Source organism: Mesoplodon densirostris, chromosome 3 (assembly GCF_025265405.1).
Source record: "Mesoplodon densirostris isolate mMesDen1 chromosome 3, mMesDen1 primary haplotype, whole genome shotgun sequence".
Taxonomy (NCBI): Eukaryota; Metazoa; Chordata; class Mammalia; order Artiodactyla; family Ziphiidae; genus Mesoplodon; species Mesoplodon densirostris.
This window is the reverse complement of record NC_082663.1, coordinates 9250151-9274744: the sequence shown is the minus strand read 5'-3', so window position 1 is coordinate 9274744 and position 24594 is coordinate 9250151. Positions and strand designations below refer to the sequence as shown.

At 46.6% G+C, this 24594-nt stretch overlaps 1 protein-coding gene across 1 annotated transcript in view; it reads left to right on the top strand.

Annotated features, from left to right (window-relative positions):
• DAP (death associated protein) overlaps positions 1 to 4764 on the top strand; it is a 59944-nt gene extending 55180 nt beyond the window's left edge. Inside the window, exons 3-4 of the mRNA XM_060092728.1 lie at positions 3057 to 3099; positions 4557 to 4764. Of these exons, the coding sequence (XP_059948711.1) occupies positions 3057 to 3099; positions 4557 to 4670 (157 nt within the window). The 3' untranslated portion in view covers positions 4671 to 4764. The remainder of the gene's footprint in view (positions 1 to 3056; positions 3100 to 4556) is intronic.
• The last annotated feature ends 19830 nt before the right edge of the window (positions 4765 to 24594 follow it).

Sequence of the window (24594 nt, the reverse complement as noted above, 5' to 3'; positions counted from 1 at the left end):
CAAAACAACATCTGTCAGAATGATTTTCATCAGATTAAATAAATCCTCAAAGCCGCTATCACAGTTTATAGAATCTTGGAAGCGTAGGTTATGCTTTGCGTGGAAGCCTAATGGAATTTAAAATATGTGTGTTTTTGCAAACACAGCTTCGAGAGCAGACTCTTTACTGGGGTTTGTGAATTTAAGCTACCATGTCTCAAAGAGTTTAGAAAGTGTTTTTACTGCATAAATGTAATAGACAATCATTTACCAATTTGAGATGCTATTAATTGTAGATGGAAAAAGCATTGAGGTTGGGGCTCTTTGGCCAAGCCTGATGAAAACCAGCATTGCACACTCTGACAAAGAGCTGTGTGAAAACAGATACCGCTCTTAAGTATGGCACGAGAGGCCAGGCTTCTGTCATCTTTTCACAGGCAGCTGCCATATGTCCTTATGGTCAATTATGGCCTTTTCAGTTTTTTAGTGGAGAGAGAACTTTGTTGCCGCGGGGTGGTGGTGGTGGGGGTTATGTCCTAAAGACCTTGAATGATCAATACAGATTGATATTTATTATTCCTTGCTGCAAAAAGCTTACCCTTAAAATTAGTTGCTAAATTTAATCCCAGTGAGATACCACTTCACACCCATTAGGATGGCTACTATCCCCCGGCCAAAAAAAAACCCAGAAAATAATAAGTGGTGAGGATGTGGAGAAATTGAACCCTTATGCATTGCTGGTGGGAATATAAATTGGTGGAAATGCTATGGAATGCCGTTTCTTGGTTCCTTTACAATATTAGAATCTAGAGCATGGTTCTCAAGCTTCAGATGCAAAACCCTTGGTCGTGAAATCCCTGGAGACAGAGCCTGTGGGTGATTTGGACCAGTCAAAGCAGGATTCCTTGGATTCCAAACAAATCCAAACATACTACATCAGGGACTTAACACTTGAGCCAAACTTACTCATCCCTGGCTTACTATTGATCCCATAGCCAAATCATATTTGTAATAAGAGAAAAAAAAACCCAACCCAGTTAACCACACAACGAAAGCTAAATAAAACAAAACCAACGTCATATAGGGAACATTTCTGTGCTGCTTAGTAAGACTTGAAGTTTCTTAGTCTCATGGAGTAACAGAAATTACTTGGGGGAATTTAGGGTATTTTTGTTAAACTCTTTGGGATGTAAACAGTGAACTTTCTGAATCCTGAGACTTTTGCCTGCAGCAAAAGAAAGCTAAAACAAGGACCCCTGTGGCAGGGTGGAACAACAGAGCTGGTGGAAGGCGAGCTGGGCACATCAGGGATGGATTCCGCTCTGCCTGCCCACAAGACCAGCCTTAAGCAAAACGGGCCACTTCTGGGAGCATCTCACTTTCCCCACTGGCTGGCCTTGCATTCATCTGCGGCTCCCGGGTCCCCTTACCTCTGACTGAGGCATTTCAGAGGTGTGCACACCTATGTACTACCTGGAACTGTGTTCTGATGCTTTTAAACTACGACACATGCAGTTATTTTTTTAAAGGCATAGAAGAGTCTATAATACCATAGAAGTAAGCTCGCCAGATACTAAGTGCAGAAAGCAGACTACAAAACAAGGTGATTCTTTTGGTAAGAAAAATGGAAATTTAAGAAGAAAACAAGTGCATCTGACTATCCGTGGAAAGAAAGGCTGGAAGCACATCCCACGTGTTAACAGTGGTTATCTCCAGGTGGTCGAACTACAAGTGGTTTTAACGTGCTTGGCTTGTTGCTTTTCAATGATAAACATGTACTGCTTTGGTCCTATGTTCCGTCCCCTGAGTATTGGTGACAGGGTGGGCCAGCTTAGTACCATGAAAGAGGTTAAGAAATGGCAAGAGAGCTTCACAAGGACCTTACTTTTTTAAAAATTTATATTGGATTATAGTTGATTTACAATGTTGTGTTTGTTTCAGGTACACAGCAAGGTGAATCAATTTTACAAATACATATACCCACTCTTTTTTAGATTCTTTTCCCATGTAGGTCATTACAGAGTATTGAGTAGAGTTCCCTGTGCTCTACAGTAGGTCCTTATTAGTTATCTATTTTATATTTTATATATAGTAGTGTGTATATGTCAATCCCAGTCTCCCAATTTATCCCTAGCTCCCCTTACCTGCTTCTAACCATAAGTTTGTTTTCTACATCTGTGACTCTATTTCTATTTTGTAGATAAGTTCATTTGTACCCTTTTTTTAGATTCCACATATAAGTGATATCACATGATATTTGTCTTTCTCTGACTTCACTCAGGATGACAATCTCCAAGTCCCTCTATGCTGCTGCAAATGGCATTATTTCATTCTTTTTTATGGCTGAGTAATATTCCATTGTATATATACCTGGAGAAAACCATAATTCAAAAAGACACATGCACCGCAATGTTCACTGCAGTACTATTTACAATAGCCAGGACATAGAGGCAACCTAAATGTCCATCAGTGGAGGATTGGATAAAGAAAATGTGGTACATATATACAAAGGACCAAATGTTTTTAACACTTGGGGTCCTGTAGGGGCCAGGAGCTTTGCATCGGCTCTGTGATCTCACCCGTTAGAAGCTTCCGGAAGCCGTGGACTCTGCGAGGACTCTGAAAGGGTAGCCCCTCAGCCCATAGGACAGGAAGCTCCGTGGTTGGAGTCTCCCATTTATCCAGCATGACCCTGCTCCTGCCCTGCTCCGGGGAGCGCCCAGGTCCATATCTCCTGAGACCAAAACTACTGCACTTGCCCACGGTTACAGTTTAAGGATTAACCAAAACCCGAAAGAGGGCTCTTTGGTGAGGTGCCCGCTGTCTGCTACGATCGTTCTCTGCTCTCTGCCTGAGCTCAGCCTCCGGAGGGGGAGGACCCGCAAGTGTCCTGAGTACAGCAGCCAGCGGGTCCATGTGGTGAAATAACAGGAAGAGGTGTGCCTCCCGCTTCCCGCGCCCTCCCGAGGGTCCTTGTTTGTCCCACGGCCCTGAAACCAGTCTCCACATTCGCATCACCTGAGTGTCCCTCTTTTGTGAGTCGTGATGGTCCATGTGTTTTCCTTCTTGTCTTCCAGTCCACCCAAACCGACCGTGTTCATCTCCGGTGTTATCGCCCGGGTAAGAGCCCTTTTTTCATCAGATCAGGGCCTCGGCCCGCGATGTCCTGATTCCTCCTGTCCTTACTCAACCCCGCTTGTCCACCCAGGTCCGGAGGTCACTTAATCCATCGCCCCCTGTCCATGGAGCGTGCTTCTGTGCACCCGCCCGTCAGGGGCGGATGGGACGGTGGTGACGCGGAGCCCACAGCCTGAGCGGGTGCAGCTGCCCCTCCTCTATCCTCGCCCGTCTCCCTTCTCTTTAGACTCAACCAGGGTCGGCAAAGGGTTTCAGGGTGATCTGTGAGCTGAGACTGTTTTTACATTTTAAATGGTTGAAAATTTGAAATAAGAACTATATGGCGTGATGTGAAAGTTACATGGGCTTTAAATTTCTGTGTCCATGGATAAAGTTTTAGTGGCACACAGCCTTGCTGTTCATGGATGTATATCATCTACGGCCTTTTCATGCTGCACTGGAAGAGTTCAGAGAGTATGACCTGAAAAGCCTAAAATATTTACTATCTGGCCCATTACAGAAGATAGTTGCTGCCCTCTGAACCAAGCTGATGGGTTTTGGTCACTTGCTTTGCCTTTCAAGAGCCCCCTCTTCTCGTGAGGCCTAACGTTTTTGTAACTGCAGACCTCCCCCCAGCAAAACCCCATTTGGGGGACAGTGCACCAATTCCATCCATCGATCTGCGGCTCACAGCCCATTCGAGCCCTTAGCGTAAGATGTGTAAAGAAAATGCCACTGTTGGGGACAGCTCAGCACAGCCCTCCACGGACCCTGGGACAGACGGATGGCACATCTACTACATGCGAGGAAATTAAATGCCCACACAAATCTGAGGTCACCCCACAGCTCAGCCAAGAGCTCACTATGGCTCTATCCTGCCCGGGGTGGGCTGGACCCCAGCCCCTGTCACAAATGCACAAGAAGGGAATTCCTCCCTGAAAAACAGCCGGGTACCTTCTCTGAGACCCGGCTGGTTGAATCTGACTTATCCCACAGCTTCCAGCCCTGCCCTATGTGTTTCCTTCCCAACAAGTGCTCCGGGCCCAGCTCGCAGCTGTGGCAGCAAATCTGAACGTAAGACCCTGGATTTGGTTCTGTCTTGCCTCTCAATTCAAAAAAATCACAAGAACTGTTCCAGCAGAAGAAAGCCATCCAACACCCAGCTTAGTTCTGAGTGGGTCATATGGTACCCGATCCCATGGTGTGGCGGCAGAGACAGCGAGCTTTCTCACCTTCTGGAAGGGACACGGGCCTTGGTGCCTGCTTGGGCTCTCCAGAGAGCTTCAGGACCCCCAGCAGTCCCAGGAGACAGGCTTCTACCTGCCGACAGGTTCCCCACTCCATCACCCACCCGCCCCGTCCCCAGAGGGAAGCCAGAAGATGCTGGGTTTGGGTCTTGCTCACGTACTCACTCAGCTATTCACAGTTGATGAGCCAGTGCTTTCCGTGTCTCCCGCCAGGGTGACAAGGACTTCCCCCCGGCAGCCGCCCAGGTGGCCCACCAGAAGCCCCACGCCTCCATGGACAAGCACTCTTCCCCGAGGACACAGCACATCCAGCAGCCTCGCAAGTGACTGGCGAGGACCCGGCGCCCTCACCAGCTGTGCCGCAGTTCCCCGACACTTGGTATTTCCCCAGAAAGAGAACTGGCATTTTCTTCAAGACACTGCTCCATTGGGAAATTTAAGACAGAGCAAAGTGCCCCTTCCTTTGCCTTGAATTTCCATATCGAAAGCTAGAATCAGACCCCAAAACTTGTTTCCAGAGTGTCCTGGCAGGTGCTGTCTGCGAATCACTGTGGCACTACAAGTGCCATTAGCAGAACTTGCTAAGACTTGAGGGAAGTGGAATTGTTCAGAGTTTCGCTTCAGTTCCGGTTCCTTAATTGCCCTGGTCTTAAAAACAAGTGGGCACAAATTTGGGAGGGTTAGATCAGGTCAGGGGAAAACTCAATCATTTCATGCTTTTCCGTAAGAGGACAATAAAGTCTTAATACCTAGTGGGGAGAGAAATAGATGAGAGCGTTAATTACAGAAACACTGAGCAGGGGAGACTTGTGAAACAGGCAACAGCATCACTGCATTGCTCTCCTTTGTGTGATGGGGGATCCCAGCACAGGGCGACACCAAGCACTCCCAGGAAAACCAGGGAAAAGCTTACAGCTTTGAAATGGCTGTTTCATTCCAGGAGTCATCTTGCCGAAAAACTTGCCCAAAGGGAATACTTCCAGAATGAGGTTTCTCAGTGTGGGTCCCAAGTCCTGCATTGCCCCACCATCCAGACAGGCTTGCCACGAAATCAAGGCAAACCTTCAATTTTTCAGTCATCACCTCTAGAGCTGCTCTTGAGTTCTGGGAGTGATCACTGACCAGGTGGAGGAATAGATGCATAGCTATTTCTGGAACATGAGCAAAAGCATTGACCACGTGGGAAGACCAGATGAGAACCTGCCCTTTGTCTCCCTAGGGAAAAGTAGAACTACCACGTGCCATTTGAGCTAGAAAAGCCTGTTTGTCCAACAGTCGAAGTGTCAGGAACTCCCTCTGCCCAAGGGCACATGTACCTGGGCCCATGTTCACTTGGGCCTCCCAAATTATCCTACGCTTTCTGCCCGGGTTTCCTACCCAGAGCTGCCTTAGACTGCTCGCTGGCTGATGGCTATTGGGTGCCCTGCTTTTCTGAAAAGCCAATGGGCTCGTTTACTCAGATGTTCAAATCTCCCGGAGCAGATGCTTTGGGAGAGGGTGCAGCCCAACTGGCACGCTTGCCAGCATGGTGTTTGCCATGGGGTCGGCAGTGGGCACACCACAGCCTTTCTGATGCCCTTTTCAGCTCCACATCCACGACTGGTAAAGGTGACACAGACCGAGCAGACCCAGCTCTCACCCTTCCCTAAGGAAAAAGCCAGCCCTGCTTCACATCCTAAAGGCAACATTTGGTTTCCCATCTCACTGACTTGCGGCAGCCGGGGTCTCACCCTCAAGGCACCGTGTAGTCACCTCTCATATTCCTTAATCGCTGAGATGTTGCTAAAAACTGAGGCTGGCTTTTAGAGATGCAGGTGAGCAGCCTCCTTCCGGCCGTCTCCTGGAGCCGGCATCTCAGAAGGCTGCTGAGAGCAGGCAGCACTAGGTCAGTCTGTGGACCACTGCACCCCCCGCTGCAGAAATGCAGACACATCCTTGATACTTTTTAGTGTGGCAGCCAGGACTGCCGTGCTGTTTCCCAAGGTGCATTTTTCTTGTCTTTTTAGCTACATCTGGCATGTATCTGTAGATCACTGAAAACAAAATGTTCTTCTGAGTGAGTTTATCAATGGTTAACCTCAAGAATAATAATGATTACAATAAAGCTCCTGCATTTCTTCTCATGGTTTGTTTTTTCTTACATCTCAGAGACTTTTCATTTTACTGGAGTTGCAAGATGGTTTCAATAGAAATACGAACATGCAAAAATGAGGGGTATTTTCACAAATTGTTTCCCAGACACAAAGCCAAACTATTGGACAGTAGGCACCTTGAGTCTAATCATCTACTTTGAAATGTCATAAAATGGAAAAGCTTAACGCAGTTGATTAAAACGCATTCCTCGGGTTCAGCAGCTGGCCCGGTGCTGGGAAGGCCCTTTGGGAACAGACTTAGAAGGAATGATTAGTACTAAGCCTGGGGATGGCTGTGAGCAGCTTTTGATAAATAAGCTAATTTATCCAAAGGCCTTCTGGAACCTTTATGAGCAGGATGAGAAAATAATCACAATCACTAAACCTCAAGATCCAGAATTAGACTACAGATTTGAGTTGGGAGAGACTTTGAGGTGTTTTTCACCTGATGAGGACCTGGGGTTGGGGGCAGCCTGGCAACCCTGAGCCTGGGGATGGCAGGTATGGCCAGAGTCCGCATCTCCCAACAACGCTCACCTCTCCTTAGCCCTTAGGGTCACCCCTGGGCCCTGCAGTTTGTATTCACGTGTCCATCTCCCTTACTGTTGGCTTGGCCAAGAAGTTCGTTCAGGTTTTGTCCTGTAACATCTTACAGGCGAACCCGAACGAACTTTTTGGCCAATCCACTAACTTGAGGATGGAATACAAGGGTCTTACGCATTTAGTGCCACTGGGTACAGAGTGGTTCTCGGTACATACATATGAATAGAAATTCCAAACACACACTCACCGTGGAGCAGAATCCCCCCTCCACCCCAGGGCTTTTGCACATTGTTACTAACGCCATTGTCACCTGTGTTAGTTCCCCATTGCCGCCATAACAAGGTACCACACACTGGGTGGCTTAAAACAATGGAAATGTGTTACTTCACAGCTCTGGATGCTAGAAGTTTGCAATCAAGGTGTGGGCGGGGCCATATTCCCCCAGATCTCGGCCCTTTCCGCTTCTGGCAGCTGCTGGCGATGCTTGGCGATCATCGACTTGTCGGAGCATAAATCCAATCTCTGCTTCTGTTGTCACATGGACGTCTTCTTGTGTATCTGTCTCCAAATTTCCTTCCTCTTCTAAGGACAACGGTCACTGGACCAGTGCCCACCCTGATCCAGTGTGACCTCATCTTAACAAATTAGATCTGCAAGGACCCTGTTTCCAAATAAGGCCGTATTCACAGACACTGGGGATTAAGACCCGAAATGTCTTCTGGGAGAGACACTGTTCAACTCAGGATGCCAACCATATGCTGAAAAGCCAGAAACCTAGCTCGCAGCTCACACCATTTGAACAGCTGTTCATTTGGTAAATTGCTTTCCTGAATGAGCTTTACCATGAGAAGGCTTCACCCGCCACAGATTTTGTTACAGTGTTGCTGGCCACGGAGCAGTCAAAGCCTGTGTGCAGGGGTAAGGGGAGGAGAGCAGGGCACAGGTGCCAAGGGATGGGTGCCCCCAGGTTACGGGGGGCTGTCTAACCCCGGTTTCAGTAGCTCCTGAGACTGCAGCTCTCAACTGCACGTGTCCTCAGATCAGAGTCACAGTGTTTCTACAGCCTACATCTTGTCTTTTGTAACAGTGCTGCATGGGCATTGGTCATCCCATTTTACAGATGGGAAGACTGAAGCTCGGTGCCCAGGGTCCAGAGTCATTGTTAGCCAACATTTGTCCAGGGAAGATACACAGATGGCCAATAAATACCTGAAAGATGCTCGATATCATGAGTCACCAGCGAGATGCAAATCGAAATCACAGTGAGATACCACTTCACACCCACGAAGATAGCTAGGATCAAAAATCCAAATAGTAACAAGCGTTGATGAAGGTGTGAAGAAATCAGAACCCTCATACCGTGCCTCATACAGAGAATGTAAAATGGTGCAGCCCTTGGGAAAACAGTCTGGCAGTTCTGCAAACGATTAAACATAGAGTTACCATGTGACCCAGAATATCTATTCCTAGGTATATAGCTGAAAGAAATGAAAACAAATGTCTACGCAGAAACTTGTACACAGATGTTTAGGACAGCATTATATATAACAGCCAAAAGGTAGAAACAACCCAAATAGGTCCATCAACTGAGAAATGAATAAACAAAATGCTATATATATACATACATACATACATACACACACACACACACAAATGGAATATTATTCCACTGTAAAATATTATTCCATTATTTGGCCATACAAAGGAATGCAGTACTGATATACAGTGCAATACGAGTGAACCTTGAAAACATTATGCTCGGTGAAAGAAGCCAGCCGCAGAAGACCACGTATTATGTGATTCCATTTATGTGAAATGTCCAGAATAGGGAAATATCTAGAGACAGCGGCTGCTCAGACCTGGTGAGGGGACAGGGAGGATACAGGGGGTGAGAGCTAAAGGAAACAGGGTTTCTTTTCCAGGTCATGGAAATGTTCTAAAATCAGCTGAGAGGATGCTCGCACACATCTGTTAATATGCTAGACCCGTGGAATCGTACACCTCCTTATGCGAGCCGTAAGGAAGGCACCGGTAACTGTAAAGTGATGAGAGAGGGCTTGAGGAAGGGTGTGGGGTGGTGGGCTTTGCACTGCGGCAGCCTCACACCTGCCTGGTTCACACCTGGCCCCTGCTGGAGCGAGAAGTTCCTCAGTGAGCATCTCTGGACCTCAGTTCTCTGCCTGTCCAAATGGGCCATTTTGTACGCAGCGTCTTGTAAACATGAAAATAAAATTGGGGACATTAACCTCCTGGTTGACATGGAAACCAGTATCAGTAGAACAGGGCTTCCAACATGGACAACATGCTGGGATGGTGCAGAGACTGTGGGTTAGCATAGAGAGAAGATTCCAGAAGGGGATGGTTGGATCAGTGCCAGTCTAGACTGTGTGCAGGAACAGCAGCAAGGGAGCACAGAGGAGGCCAGAGGCCCAGTTAGTGGTCAGTGGAGCGGGGACGGGCATCCTGAGGACCAAAGGACCCTCTGCGGACCCCGTGTGACCCAGAGGTCGACAAGGCTGGATTTTGCCCCGGCTCCTACATGCTGTGACCCTCATATCTGGGCTCATGTCACCCCGGTACAAAGCTCAGTCCTTGAATGGTTTCAGCAAGAAGTCCCCTCACGGCTTACAAGCGTTACCGGATCAAGTCCAGCCTTGAGAAGTTATTGAGCAGAGCACGTCGTCTTCCCCGTGCCACCGCCTCACCTGGCCGCCACCCCTGGGTCCCAGAGCCCCGTGCCCACCCACGGTCACCCGGGAAGCAGACACCCCCTTGCCAAGCCCCCGGTGGGCTGTGTGTGAGGCCCACTGCTCCCTTCTTGGCATGTGCCCTGCTGGGGGCCTGAGAAGCCCTGGGACATTTCCTCCCCGGGTCCAGGGAGAAGGAACATGTGCTGGTCTTCAGGTCCACGCCTGTGGCATTGATGCCTGCTGGCTACAGAGGACCCCTCAGCTGCATCCTCAAACTGGAGTCAGCCCCTGATGGAGCTGCGCTAGCCGGCGGCACAGCCTGGGAGCAAGCATGCGCCCTCAGAGTCCATGTCCCACGTCCCCACTCGGTACCTGCAGGACCTGGGCAGCTGGGTGTCTTCTCGACACTCAGCTTCGTCACCAGCAAGAGGAACCCTCCAGAGCCTCCCTGATGGGGCTGCACGAGCATTCAGTTGATGTTAACTTACCATCATTATTGTGGTTGTTGTTCGTTTATGATGTAGCACCAGAGACACCATGAGACTCCACCCGATTAAAGCACACGCCAGGAGGCTGAGGGGCAGGTGCAAAGGAAACGTGGCCCTGAGATGAGCGTTTTGCACACACCAACAGGTTATGCTGACTCAAGCATGCACCAGCGCATGCCAGCCGAAACGAGCCTGCTCCCGGACCTGGTCCTGGCTCTTCCACAAGCCGGGTGTGGATACAGTGAGCCCGTGTGTGCTCAGGAGCAAGGCTGCAGGTGTGACAGGCCCACGTGACGTAGAGGGACTGCCCGACCCCAATGGGCAGAGGGCTTGGGCGCCCCGAGAAAGGGCAGGGCAGTGGGGAGGGCCTGGGGTTGGGGGGGGAGATACTGCCAGACCCAGAGGGTTTTTAATCAATGAATTCTTTTGAAACTGCCTGTTGCCTCTGCGGTCTGTGGGGTTCTTCTGTGGTCCTGCAGCTTTTTCTAACTTCACAGCTGCCATGCTGGTTAAATGCTTCCCTCTACAAACCCCAAAGTAAACTTTTCTTCCCCAAGACTTGGCATCCTGCTGCCTCTGCGGTATAAAAACAAAAACAAAACAAAAAACCAAGCATTTCATAACCCTCCCAGGAGGCGTCTACAGCCTTATGCTCCTGAAGAACAGAGAGAAGGTGAGGGGATGGTGGCGGTTAACAGGAAATGCTTGGCACTGGAAATAGCCTCAGCAGTTGTATTAGCCGGGGTTCTCCAGAGAGACAGAGCAACAGGGGATGGGTGATAGATGGATGGATAGATGGATAGATGGATAGATGATAGGTAGATAGGTGAAGGATGGATAGATGGATGGATAGATAGATAGATGGATAGATGGATGGATGGATAGATGGATAGACAGATGGATAGATGATAGGTAGATAGATAGATGGATAGATGATAGATGGATAGATGGATGGATAGATGATAGGTAGATAGGTGAAGGATGGATAGATAGATGGATAGATGATAGATGGACAGATAGATAGATGATAGGTAGATAGATGGATAGATGATAGGTAGATAGAGAGGTGATAGATGGATAGATAGATGGATAGATGATAGGTAGATAGGTGAAGGATGGATAGATAGATGGATAGATGATAGATGGACAGATAGATAGATAGATGGATAGATAGATGGATAGACAGATGGATAGATGATAGGTAGATAGATAGATGGATAGATGATAGGTAGATAGGTGATAGATGGATAGATAGATGGATAGATGATAGATGGATAATAGATAGATGGATAGATAAATGGATAGATGGATAGATAGATGATAGATAGAGAGGTGATAGATGAGAGATAGATACATAGATAGATGATAGATAGATATAGATAGATGATAGATGGATAGATGGACAGATGATAGATGATAGATATAGATAGATATAAAATACTAGGTAGATGATAGATAGATGGATAGATAGAATAGATATAAAGAAACAGGTAGATGATAGATGGATAGATAGAATAGATATAAAGAAACAGGTAGATAATAGATAGATGGATAGATAGATAAAGAGATTAAAGAATTGGTTCATGTGATTATGGAGGCTCACAAGTCCAAAATCTTCAGGGTGGACCAGCGGGGAGAAGAGCCAGTGCAGCTCAAATCCAAAGACATTCTGCTGGCAGCATTCACTCTTCTCTGAGGAAGACAGTCTTGTGTTCTCTTCAGGCCTTCAAGTGATTGGATGAGGCCCACCTACATTATGGAAGGTAAACTGCTTCACTCAGAGTTCACTGATTTAAATGTGAATCTCAACCAAAAACACCCTCACAGAAACATCCAGAATAGTGTTTGACCAAATATCTAGGCATCATGGCCCAGCCAAGTTGACACATAAAATGAACCATCACAGGAGTTCACTGTAGCTCATTTTTCTTGGGATCCTTGAGCATCTTGGATCTGTTTTTACTTTGACCATGTGGAAGCATCTGCACATGTTCACTACACTCTTTTTTAATTTTTTTTTAAATCTTTTTAAATTTTTGGCTGTGTTGGGTCTTCGTTGCTGCAAGTGGGCTTTCTCTAGTTGTGGTGAGCGGGGGCTACTCTTCATTGCAGTGCACAGGCTTCTCATTGTGGTGGCTTCTCTTGTTGTGAAGCACGGGCTCTAGGTGCACGGGCTTCAGTAGTTGTGGCGCACAGGCTCTAGAGTGCAGGCTCAGTAGTTGTGGCGCACAGGCTTGGTTGCTCTGCGGCATGTGGAATCTTCCCAGACCAGGGCTCAAACCCATGTCCCCAGCATTGGCAGGTGGGTTCTTAACCACTGCACCACTGGGGAAGTCCTCATCTTTACTACATTCTGTCTGAGCAACATTTAACTTGCTCTTCCAAACAGACATTCTAAAATTCGATTAAGGGCATTCATGACAAGAGAAAATAATTTTTCCCTCATCCTCCCTTTTAATCCTAAATATTATTATAAGTCCAACTGCCATGCTTTAAAAAAAATCCAATTTGACCACTAGAAAAGACCCAACATGATCTAATATAATGAACTCATATAATCTGGAGGATTTGGGACTCTACACAGGAGCCTTGAACGAGCTTTTTGATTACATTTCAGCTTTGTCATTCTGTGCTGCTGAGGATCACCTAAAAAAGAGAGTTCAACATTTTATAACACAAGGGCTCAGCTTCTGTGCAAATTAACCAGAAACCCATTTGTGTCATTCTTTAAATAGAGATGCATTGAGAGCATATGATGTGCTTGTAGTAATAGTAAGAATCTTCATTATCTCGAGGGCAGTGATTTCCACCAGAAGGGTGGGGTGCGTGGGCAATGTTAGCCCCAGAGAACACTGGGTGATGTCTGAAGACATCTTTGATTGTCACAACTGGGGATTAGAGAGGAAGGGGATGCTAGCAGGTAGCATCTAGTGAGTGGAGGCCAGGGATGCTCATAAAAATCCTACCATGTGCATGTTGCCCCCGCAACAAAGAAGTGTCCAGACCAAAACGTCAGCAGTACCGAAGTTGAGGAACTCTATTGGTCCTGTTCTTATAGTAATGCAATTAAACAATTAAGCACAAATTCCCCTCATCCTTGAATCTTGAAAAAAGTTTTACATGTGTGTCAGTGACAAGGGCACATTTCGTGGAAGCAGCTAAAGTAGCTCAAGCTTGTGTATGATTTTCAGTCCCTGGAGCAGAAAACAACAAATTGCTATGATGCAGGTTTGCTCCTGGATGCAATGGAAAATTCTAGATAAAGCAAGCCTTTTCCTCCAGGGAGAGCGTGCAACAGCTCTACAGCATAATGATTGTTTTCTCAGACACCGATACAAAGAGGAGCAGAGATGAGTTTCCCTGGGTGGCTTCACTCACCCAGGACAGGCGGGACAGACACTCAGCCTTTTGGCTCAGCTACTTTAATGTTCTCCAGAGAAGATTTATATAGAAACTCCACTCCAAACAATTGCAGCCTATTTTCCAAAATGGACCGAGTGTGTCTCAAGCTGATTAACCTCAGAGCTATCAGTAAGCGTGGCAGAGCAGGAAGCAGAAGAGGAAAATGAGTCTCTGCAGAGCGAGCAGCTAAGCCTGACTGGGAGGAGGGGAACCTTGCGTGGGTGAAGCTTGCCTTCAGCCCGGGTCTGTGTCCTCATCCTGTATCCCTGTCTCCTAGCATAGCTCCCACTCCCACCCCTCCGCTGCCCCTCCTCAAATCCTTGTTTCTATCTCAGAAGGACTGAGGCTAGCTGTGAACTCTTGGGAATGTGGCCATTTCTTACCCCTGGAACTTACCCATAACTCCACACTATCTAGATTGTAGACCTGGGAGGCTGACATCCCTCGGTACTGAAAATGTTCAATGACTTGGTTCTACTTTTAGCTGCACCATGTACCACTAGATTACATCACAAGGCATATAAAAAACAAATTTCATGGAACAAAAGTTTGCAAAAGTCACATGCTTTGTCACAAAATTCTCTACCTTGGGTGCCAAGGATGCTGACGCCTCTGTACATCAGTTGGCTAGCAACTGTCAGGTTCAGTCACTTCCCAAAAGCATGATTTGTCAGGGTGCCATTACTAGTGGGGGAAGCCGTGTGGAACTACCCAAGTCATTTAGTGTAAATGAGCAGGACTGTCAGTTAGGGGAAGACTCATCTCAATCCCGGTCACCAAAGTTAACAAGTATCAGATGTATCATTTCAGAACCAGAAAGGCTATTAAAGTGTTTGTGGTTCCCGGACCTTCTCAGTCTATCTGAAAACTGGAAACCAGAGTGCTGTGGGTGAACATCCATCCTCACCTAATGGAACCAGTGTGAGAAACCCACATCCTGACAAGTGCCACCTCTCAGCCAAATACACACTAGACCTAAGAAGGGAGAGTTTAAGAGTAGAAAGGATCTCTGAACAAAAACAACAATAACCAAAAAAAAACCCTCCAAAACCATAAACAAAACCTAAGAAACAGTGTTTGGGGTAACCATAGTGAGGTTTCCATACAGCATAATAAGGAAACCCCCTCAAATGACATATAGTGTCACATCATGTGTACTTAACAGCCCTTAGCCCACCATGCCAGTTAAAATAAGTAATAAAGTCCCTCATATATTTATTGTTTGGGTTTCACAGCTAAAGCTTTTTCTGACTTAATACTAATTTTTTTCAACTTAATAGGGTAAGTCATTTAACTATCCTCATAAAGGCTCTTCACATATCAAAAGGATCTCCCAAAAAGTGTTTTCCTATGAAACAATAACAAAACCAAAGATTATTAATTTGCAGGCATAAAACTGCAACATCTAAGAATGAGAACTGGCATTAGTTTGATAAACAGGTAGCTTTCAAGGACAATTAAATAACCTGAACATAAGAAGACATGATAAATGGGCATTTACTAATTAACACTTTGTTTAAACTATATAAACTTAACCAGAGTGACTATTTTCATGAATCACAGAAGCATCCAAGTAGACAGATTACCCACAGGAAGAGATTCTGAGCCTAAATCACCATCATCACCACCACCATCACCATCATCCTCATCCTCATCACCTTCACTACCCCCCCCCACCATCATCATGACCACCGTCATCATCACTATCACCACCATCATCATCATCATCACCGTCATCATCATAATCCTCATCGCTTTCACCACCTCCACCGTCATCACCACCACCACTATCACCATCATCATGACCACCAACATCATCATATCACCACCATCATCATCATCACCACCACTGCCATCCTTCTCACCTTATTGAGCATTTACTAGGTACCAGGAACTCATAGCAACTCTACTTAGTAGACATTGTTATTATCGCTATTATACAGATGAGGAAACTAAGGCCTAGTGTGGTAAAAATAATTTATATAAGTAGTAGATGGCAAAGCTAAGATCAATCTGACACCAACTCCTATGCTTTCCACCACCAGTCTTTAAAGACCAGAACACTCCACTGTCATTTCCACACTTAATCCACCCCCCACCCATCTGATTTCCATCGCCACCCTCTGGCCACCAGGCCATCTCTGGTGTTCCCTGTCTCCTTACAGAAGAGTTCAGATGTCCCTCTGCTTACACAGTTCCCATCGACCAGCAAATGTCACCCCAGGTGACTGTAGGGCCCCCGAGTTGGAGGAACAGTAAGGCGCTCTGGTTGTCAAGCCCTGATTGGCACCTCAGAGACGTCTAGGGGTTGCTCTCAGGATGGGTAACCCTAGGAGAAATGTGAAACCCATTCCTTTTGAAGGTCTTCACTGGGCCAGATTAGGAAAGGGTAAATAGCTTGCAAGACTAGCTTTCACTTTCACTGCATGGAAATCCAGCTCTAAGTTCTCCTGCTGAGGATGGACCTCTTAGCCAGGCTTCACTTATGCTCTGGGGAGAAATCCACTATATATCCTTGGGGCTACCCTTCATCCTTCTCACCGTGGTTGGAAAGATCTTGACCCAGACAGTCTGGGACACTGTTCTGGGCACTGAGGACACCACAGCACCAAAGTCAAGCACAAGCCATAGCGTCCACTAGACCACGATTGCAGTCTGAGCTGAGATCACCTCTCCACCTGCTTGGAGACCATGTGTGGTCTGAGGCACCTCAGCAGGACTGGGGCTTACACAGGGCCTGGGGCTGAGGGGCTCTGGCCTGATTCTCCCTGGGGAGGATACTAGCGCTCAGAAGGCCTTTCAAACAGGCATCTCACCTCATCCCCACTGCAGGCCATATTATGCAGATCTACCTTCCATAGGGAGTCACTGGGGTTCTTGAGAGACATTCCTGATCACCTGCTGGGCATGGAGACAGAGAAGAGATGGAGAACCCTTGAGCACTGTCAATCAAGGTCGTGAGCACAGAGTCTGTGCTCAGAATGGCCCCCAGCATCCCTCTGCCCAGGATGGGCACCAGGCAGGGTGTGTAGCATTCACATAGAGAACCATTCTTCTGTAAGGAAATGACTACCCTGCCAGGATCGCAAAGAAAACATGTAGCAAAGCCAGGACCAGACCTTTGTCTGTCTGTCTCCAGAGACACTTCCCCACACTGCTTTGAATATGCCTCCTGTCATTTGGTTTAATTAAGCAAGCCGAGCATCTTCTTCCCCGTATGCTTTTCTGGCAGGAGAGACAGGCTGAGTCTGATAAAGCAGAGTATTTTCCACATTGCTGCTTCTACCGAGCCGAGTTAGCTTGTTTCCGCTGTCATTTAACGTTCTCCTAGTTAAACACCAGTGCCCTCATCAACAGGATCTAAGCAGCAATGTCCCAAGAGGCATCTGGTAGCAGAACAGCCACCATCGCCCCCCGCAGCCAGTGGGAAGCAGCTGATGGCCGGTCAGTTCCGTGACTCCCCGGCAGATGAAGTGAGGGCCGGACAGATGCCCCAGGTGTGTTTCAAGCTTCCTCCAGCCCCTGCTCATCTCCCAGGAACAGAGCTCGGGCCTGGGAATGACCTCCAGAGACACACAGAGAGCAGCTCAGAAGGCAGCACAGCCCCAATGGGGAGGCCCTTGATACCCTGGATGACCCATGGATGGAGGCTCATCTTCAGCCCTCAAGGCTGTTCCGGGGCAGAAACGGAGAGTGAAGGGAGGCTCTTCTCTCTCTGGTCCTGCCTCCATGGGGTGTAGGAGCTTTGGTCTGGAGGACACTAAGTACAGTTGGTGCAGGAACCAGCTGTAACCATACTTTCAGTCTCAGGATGAAAAGGTCTGGCAGGTCATGAGTGTGGCCTCTGTAAAGTTAAGGAGATTTCAGAGCTGACGGGAAGCAACTGGGTGGGTGCGGAGATGGGGCGGGGAAAGGGGCAGTGTTCAGAGCTCCACTCGCTTACTTGGGAATTCCACCCATTACGCTAAATGAAGTAAGTCAGAGAAAAACCAATACTGTATCATCTCACTTGTATGAGGAATCTAAGAAAACCAATGAAGAGCAAAAAACCCAGCTCACAGGTACAGAGAACAGCCTGGTGGTTACCAGAGGCAAGACGTGGAGCGGGCTGTGAAACAGGTGAAGGGGTCCAAAGCCACAAACTTCCCGTTATAAAATAATAAGTCATGGGGTGTAATGGACAGCATGGGGACTTAATAATCCTGTGCTGCGTATTTGAAAGTTGCTAAGGAGAGTAGATCTTAAAAATTCTCATCACAAGAGAAAACATTATAACTATGTGTAGTGATGGATGTGAACTAGACATTGTGGACATTGTTTTGCAATACCTACAAACAGCAAATCATTATGTTGTACACCTGAAACCAATATAATGTTTTATGTCTATTATATCTCAATTATTAAAAAAGAAAAAAAAAAGAGCTGTCTGGGCACATTAGGTCTTCAGTGCCTATTCCACACCAGATTGAAACATCCACCACCTGTGGGACTGTCTGGACAGGTGTCAGTAAGCTTTCTCTGTAAAGGTTCAGACAGTCAGTACTTGAGGCTTTGTGAGCATACAGCCTCTGTTACAGCTACTCCACTGTGCCCTGGAGAGTGAAAACCACCATAGACAGTATGTCATTGAGTGAGCAGGGCTGTGTTTCAATACAATTGCATTGACAGAAAGAGGCAGTGGCTGGATTTGAACTGTGGGCTGTGGGCCCCTGGTCTAGAGGTGGTGGTCAAGGGCACAGCTGAAGGTCGGCAGCCTCTAGCTGGCATTTAAAGCCGTGAGCTGTAGAGATGGCCCAGGCAGGGGGGCAGAGAAGGGTCCCCAGGATGGAACCAGCTTCTGGCCTTCAGGGGTAGGGTGGGGCCTGGGTGAGGGGGAGGGATGGTCATGACATGACCCCCATGGTCAGCAAGGTGGGAGCCCGGCGGGCATGCAGAGTTAGGGAGGGCGCACTCCCAGACTCGCAGCGTCTCTGGCTCAGTAGCTTGGCGTGGTGTTGTAGGTGGAATTGTGTCCCCCAAAAGGTTTTACTCTAAGTCCCTGTGAATGTGACCTGATTTGGAAACAGGGTCTTTGCAGATGTAATTAAGTTAAAACAAGGCCAGACTCGGTTAGGGTGGGCGGGTGCTGATCCAGTGACGGGTGGGCACTAATCCAATGACCGGTGGCCTTTTAAAAAGTGGGAAGTGTGGACACAGACACACAGAAGGAAGCCGGCCATGTGGTGACAGAGGCAGACGGAGGGAGGCTGCCACAAGCCAAGGAACGCCAAGGATTGCTGGCAACCACCAGGAGCTGGGAGAGGTGAGGAAGCACCCTCCCCTGGAGGCTTCAGAGGGGGCGTGGCCCTGCACCCTCCCCCGGAGGCTTCGGAGGGGGCGTGGCCTTGCTGACACAGCGATTTCAAAGGTCTGGCCACCGGAACTGCCAGGGAATACATGTCAGTTGCTTGAAGCCATCCGGGCAATTTGTTACAGCAGTCACACGAAACTAATACAGGTTCGGCCTGAGAAGGTGTATTTCTGAAAATGTTCCAAGTGCTGCTGATGCTGCCTGTCCCGGGAACCCAGGCCCTTCAAGCACCATTGCTTTATGCAACCGCAGAGGGCCATCTGCCAGCTCAGGGAGGACACGAGGGTTGCCCAAATCTCTCTCGAGTCACCTGGCCGGAGTCCAGGACTAGGAATGTATAGAGTTAGAGAACCACGGGCTGGGGCTCAGGACGGGCCCAGCGCCTGCACAGCAGTGGGAGGGAAGGCAGGCAGGGGTGGCTTTTTCGACCCCCAACCTATGACCTTTCACCCTACAGAGGGCATCAGGCACTTCAACCAGAGGAGGCCCATTCCAATGGAGTTTGGTCAGGAAGGACATCGAGTCTGCACCTTTCAATGATCACTCAGGTTAGAAGGTAAAAACTGGTGCCCCAACCCCCAGGGGCAGGGCGTGAAAGGGCCATGGGATGGCTAAGGGACTCTTTTGCTGGGGAACGGGGACATTCTGCAACCTTTCTCACTGTAGGGTGACAGCTTCCCCATCACAACCCATGTGCCCGAACCCTCTTGTCTCTGATGGCCCAGAGAGGGGCCTTCCTGGTCCAGCTTCTCCACTCAGCTCTTGGCCCTAATAAAGCTTCTAAGAGCTCATGAAAAATTGATGTCATGCCCTTGCAGCTACCTGACTTCTTGATTTTGTGTCATGCTTTTGAAATAGCAAGGTGGATTTGAGTTTCATTTATATACTTACAATTTCTTTTATCCAGGAAAATGTATTAACATCTTGTTAGGTTTGGGGGTTGAGAGAGAGCAGTAATGAGCTTGGGCAGGATGACCAGGCAGATGACGTCGAGTGGGCAGGGGGGCTGCCCCACACTTGTGATCGGCTGCCCCTGGCACTGGGAGCTGCGGTTGAGCTAACAATTTACCTGAGCGATCTGCACATCAAAGTTGGTTTTGCCGGCAGACTGGGGGTTTTCGGACCACCTTTCACGTCCCTGGCTGGAAACCAGCTAGGTTATCATCAAGGGAGACAGCCGGAGTGACCTGTTGCGAGCCAGTGACCACGTGAAGGGCTGCTTGCAGAAGCCCTCGAGGTCCTCAAGGGCAACGCTCTTGACCACACGACTGCCCAGTGCAGATGCACTGCTCTTGGGGCTGGGCCGCCGGACGGGAAGAGCATCCATCCATCTGCGCTCCTCAGAGTCTCAGGGCTCTCCATGCAGGTCCAGTCGGGGGAATAAAGACCACCTCCCTCACTTTTCATGTCAATGCTCAGATTTTCTTTCTTTTTTTTTGGCCGTGCCTCTTGGACTGCAGGATCTTAGCTCCCCAACCAGGGATCGAACCTGGGCCTACTGCTGTGGAAGCGCAGAGTCCTAACCACTGGACCGACAGGGACGTCCCTAGTTCTCCGATTTTCTAATAAGGACAGTTCCTTGTATATTACCTTCACATCATTTGTCTTTCACAACAATAAATACAAATAATCTCCAATCTTGGCCTAGAACAAAACTTTATTTAAAATTTGACATCCTATGTAGGTCCTTAATAATTATGATTCTAGATGAGTAGAGTTTAATGACTAAAATTATGGTTTTTAACGTGTCAGACTTCAGATTTTTCAAATGCTGAACAAAACTTCCCAAATAAATAGGAGCTGTTTGTCTTCAGTCCCATCAAAAATTACTGAAAAGATGAATTGTGTATGAATGTCTTTTTAAAAAGTAGCTACAAATCATTACATAAAACTATAGAAGAAAAACGTTGATTTGGGGTAGGAAAGGCCTTCTTAAATAAGAAATGCAAATATAAACTAAAGTTTGGCAAGTTTGACTAAATCAAAATTTAAGACTTTTACACATGATACCTTAAAGATAAGTGATAAAATGGGAGAAAAAAATGCAGTATGTGTCAAAGAACTGACTCAAAATTTATAGCAAACTCCTGTAAATCAGCAAAAATGACACCAAAGGGTAATTTTTTAAAATGAGAAACAGATATATATAGCAAATTTTTAAAACAGGAAATAAAAATGGTCACTTCACCAGTAACTCAGGCAATTAAAACGAGATACAATTTCTTAACCATCAGACTGGCAAACAGCAAGTGCTGCTGCAGGCGGAAAGGGGCCTCTTTTGTCCATTGCCGACAGGTGAATATTCAGCAGGTTTGAAAAGGGCAACACAGCAGTGACTACTGAAATAAAATTCGTCTTCCCTTCTAGCGGCAAGTCCCACTTCTACACGCTTGTCTTAGAGAAACATTCACTTGTGTATACAAATAGGTAAGTCAGATGAAGGCTCTTCATTACGTACAAGTGGTGAGAACTGAAAATACTGTCATAGTCCGTCATGAGGTCATGGTTAAATGTACCACAGTGCAGCTCTCCTGAGGAACACTACACAGCAATCAACAAGAACACTGGGTGAGACTGTATATACCACACTGTACCTCACACGAAGAGGAGAGAACATTAACAATATATTTCATCACACAAAGGGAGAAAACATTAACAATATATTTCTATGTCAAACAGAGAAAAGACAAATATCATGATATCACTTATATATGGAGCCTAAAATAAATGATACAAATGAACTTATTTACAGAACAGAAATGGACCCACAGACATGGAAGACAAACGTATGGTTACTAAAGGGGAAGGAGGCAGAGGGAGAAGTTAGGAGCTTGGGATTAACGGATACAAACTGCTACATATAAAACAGATGAACAACCAGGACCTACTGTAGAGCCCAGGGAACTGTACTCAGTTATCTTGTAATAACCTATAAGGGAAAAGAATCTGAAAAAGTATATGTATACATATATATACTTTATACTGAAAAAGTATATCTATATCTGAATCACTTTGCTGTACACCTGAAACTAATACAACATTGTAAATCAACTAATAAAAGATAAACTAAATGAACAAAAAAATTATATTATATTATATAATGTATATTATATTATAGATTATATAACATTATATATTATATAGCATATTATATAATATATATAATAATAATAAATAAATAACAAAACTAAATTTGTTTCTATGTACACACGTAAATAAATCCACAAAAACACAGCTGAAGGATGCCTCCCTACCAGTGGGTACTTCTGAGAAGAGGCCGAATGTAAAGAGATTATTTTAACACGTGCAGAGGTATTCACAGATAGCTCATGAGTTTAAAAGTCTTACTTCTGAAATGTGAAAAATAAAAGTGTGTCAGACGAAGGAAGTGCACACCTATTTTGATCAAAATAAGTAACATTAAAAACACTGGTATCATTGTATCATTTTCTAATTTACACACACTTAGGTTTATCCAAGTATCACACCGTTGTACCATAAGACTTTATTGCACAAGTGATTTTAAATTCCGTAGCCACAACTTCCCCACATTTTTACATGACCCACATCCTTTTTGCTATGTTTTAAACTTTAGATACAGAGTTTGTTAAAAGAGAAGCTAAGAGGGAAAGACACATTCTTTCTGCTGAATAATAAATCCTATTCAACTTAAAGATGATTATTAGCCTTTTGGATATCAAGAATTGAAACTTCTGGGGTCACATTTATTTGTAGGTCCCCAAATAGCCCTGAGGTCTAAATAGAAAAATATCTTTTATAAACTGTAACAAAACTCTCACCTCAAAATAAAACACTATGAAATTTACACAACTATATCCTTATTCAATATTTTTGCAATATCCGGAAATCTATGGGATTTTTAGAAATGACAGTGAAAATAGTTTTACATTCAGAAAACAAAGCTTATACCAACATGACATAACCTAAAACCTGGCACCTGTGCAGAGTCCATACAGTTCTTAAGTCACCCTTGTTAAAAACACACATTCGCAGACACCCAATACATGTGAGTCAGAACAAGGATTTGAATGAAGAGAATTCCAATGAGATTAGCTTTGCCTGTTTGTCTGAATGGGGTCTATTATGCAAATTCCTTAGGATGGCGGAGAGGCTCACAGGGCTGCTGGTTACATGGCCAGGTTTATAGCATCCTTTTCTGGTTTTCATCCCGTTTGACAGAGCTGTAAGGTTCCAAACCAGCTTCTAGAACTTCTGCTCAAAAACTGGTGTTAAAGTGCTTCAATGCGACCTCCCAACATTTCACAAAGCATCAAATCTACACAGGCCACTGCCGTGCCTGCAACCGCTGGCTTCATTTTGTTTCTCGTCTTCATTTTCTTCAAAAACAATATAAAGGTGTCCCATTATGATGAAATGATTCTCTCAAAAACCAAACCATGTTAGCGTTGATTAATTAGAGCACTGATGCTTGGGCAGACTTGGGAACATCTCAGTGCCTCCGCAGGGTAAGATGCTGATTCTGTGGTTAGCCTGGTGCCATGGGGTGAATGCCTGGTGGAGCTCCCCAAGCATCCCCTCTGGATTCTGCCCTTCCATGCCAAGGATGCAGCCAACAGCAGAGCGACGGCCCAGGCCCAGCTACACAGCCTCGCCCAGGAGCTCCTATATGAGCCGCCCAGGCCAACACCACCTTTCGACAAGAAGACCTGCTTTATGACACACTGGCTGTGTTCTGTGCCACAGTGGACACACTGGAGTGCTCCCAGTGAGGGTCTTGGGCTGTCCCATCCTCCGCTACATGCCATCAAATCAGGTCACACCAGACATTACCTGGGAGCCACAAGGGCAGTCCCCTTTGTGAACACAAAACCCGGACCCTTCCTGTGTGTGTGTGCGCGCACTCACATCACATCACATCACATCACACACCTCCACTTGCAGCTGAGGGCCATCAGAGCACTGCAGGGCTGTGCCTTTCACATGAGCCTTATATCAGGCTGGGTCAGGGCTAAAGAGAGATTTTGCACGCAGCCCTGGCATTCAACTGAGTCCCTAAAAAATGAGCTAAGTCAAACCAGGCAGCAGTGGTTTTTTGTTTTTTTCTATTTCTTTAAAAGAAAACAAAAAAAAACCTCCAGAGGAATTGTTTTAGCCGCTTATTTTAAATGTTAATGAAGTAACATGTGAATTCAAGGGCACAGCATGAGTAGCTGATTCAAGAGTTACACGGACGTTTGAAACAAAGTCTAAATGCATGGAGAGGACAAAAACCAGCGTTTTCAGGAAGGGCTGTTTTGTTGTAAGTTCTCCATGGCAACAGCCCTCCCTCCCGCTGCCATGATTATGTACCCAATGCCAGTTGTTGTCGCAAAAGGGACTTTGTTTTATAAGGATCAGTCGTGATGGGTCTTCTGCCATTCCTTCCCTAGAAGACCACTGTCCACCAGGCCCAGCTAAAAGGGACCCCACGTGAGCCTGCTGCCAAGGAGACCGAGGACCAGACACAGACCAGGGCCCTGAGGGATCCTGCAAGCCGGGCACCCACAGCCAAATGCAGAATCCAAACAGTTACCCACGTGGAACGAAAAGGCTCACAAGGGAATACTTGGGTAGTGCGTTAGGATTTCGCCAAATACTGTGAAAAAGAAAAAGTGTCAGCACTTC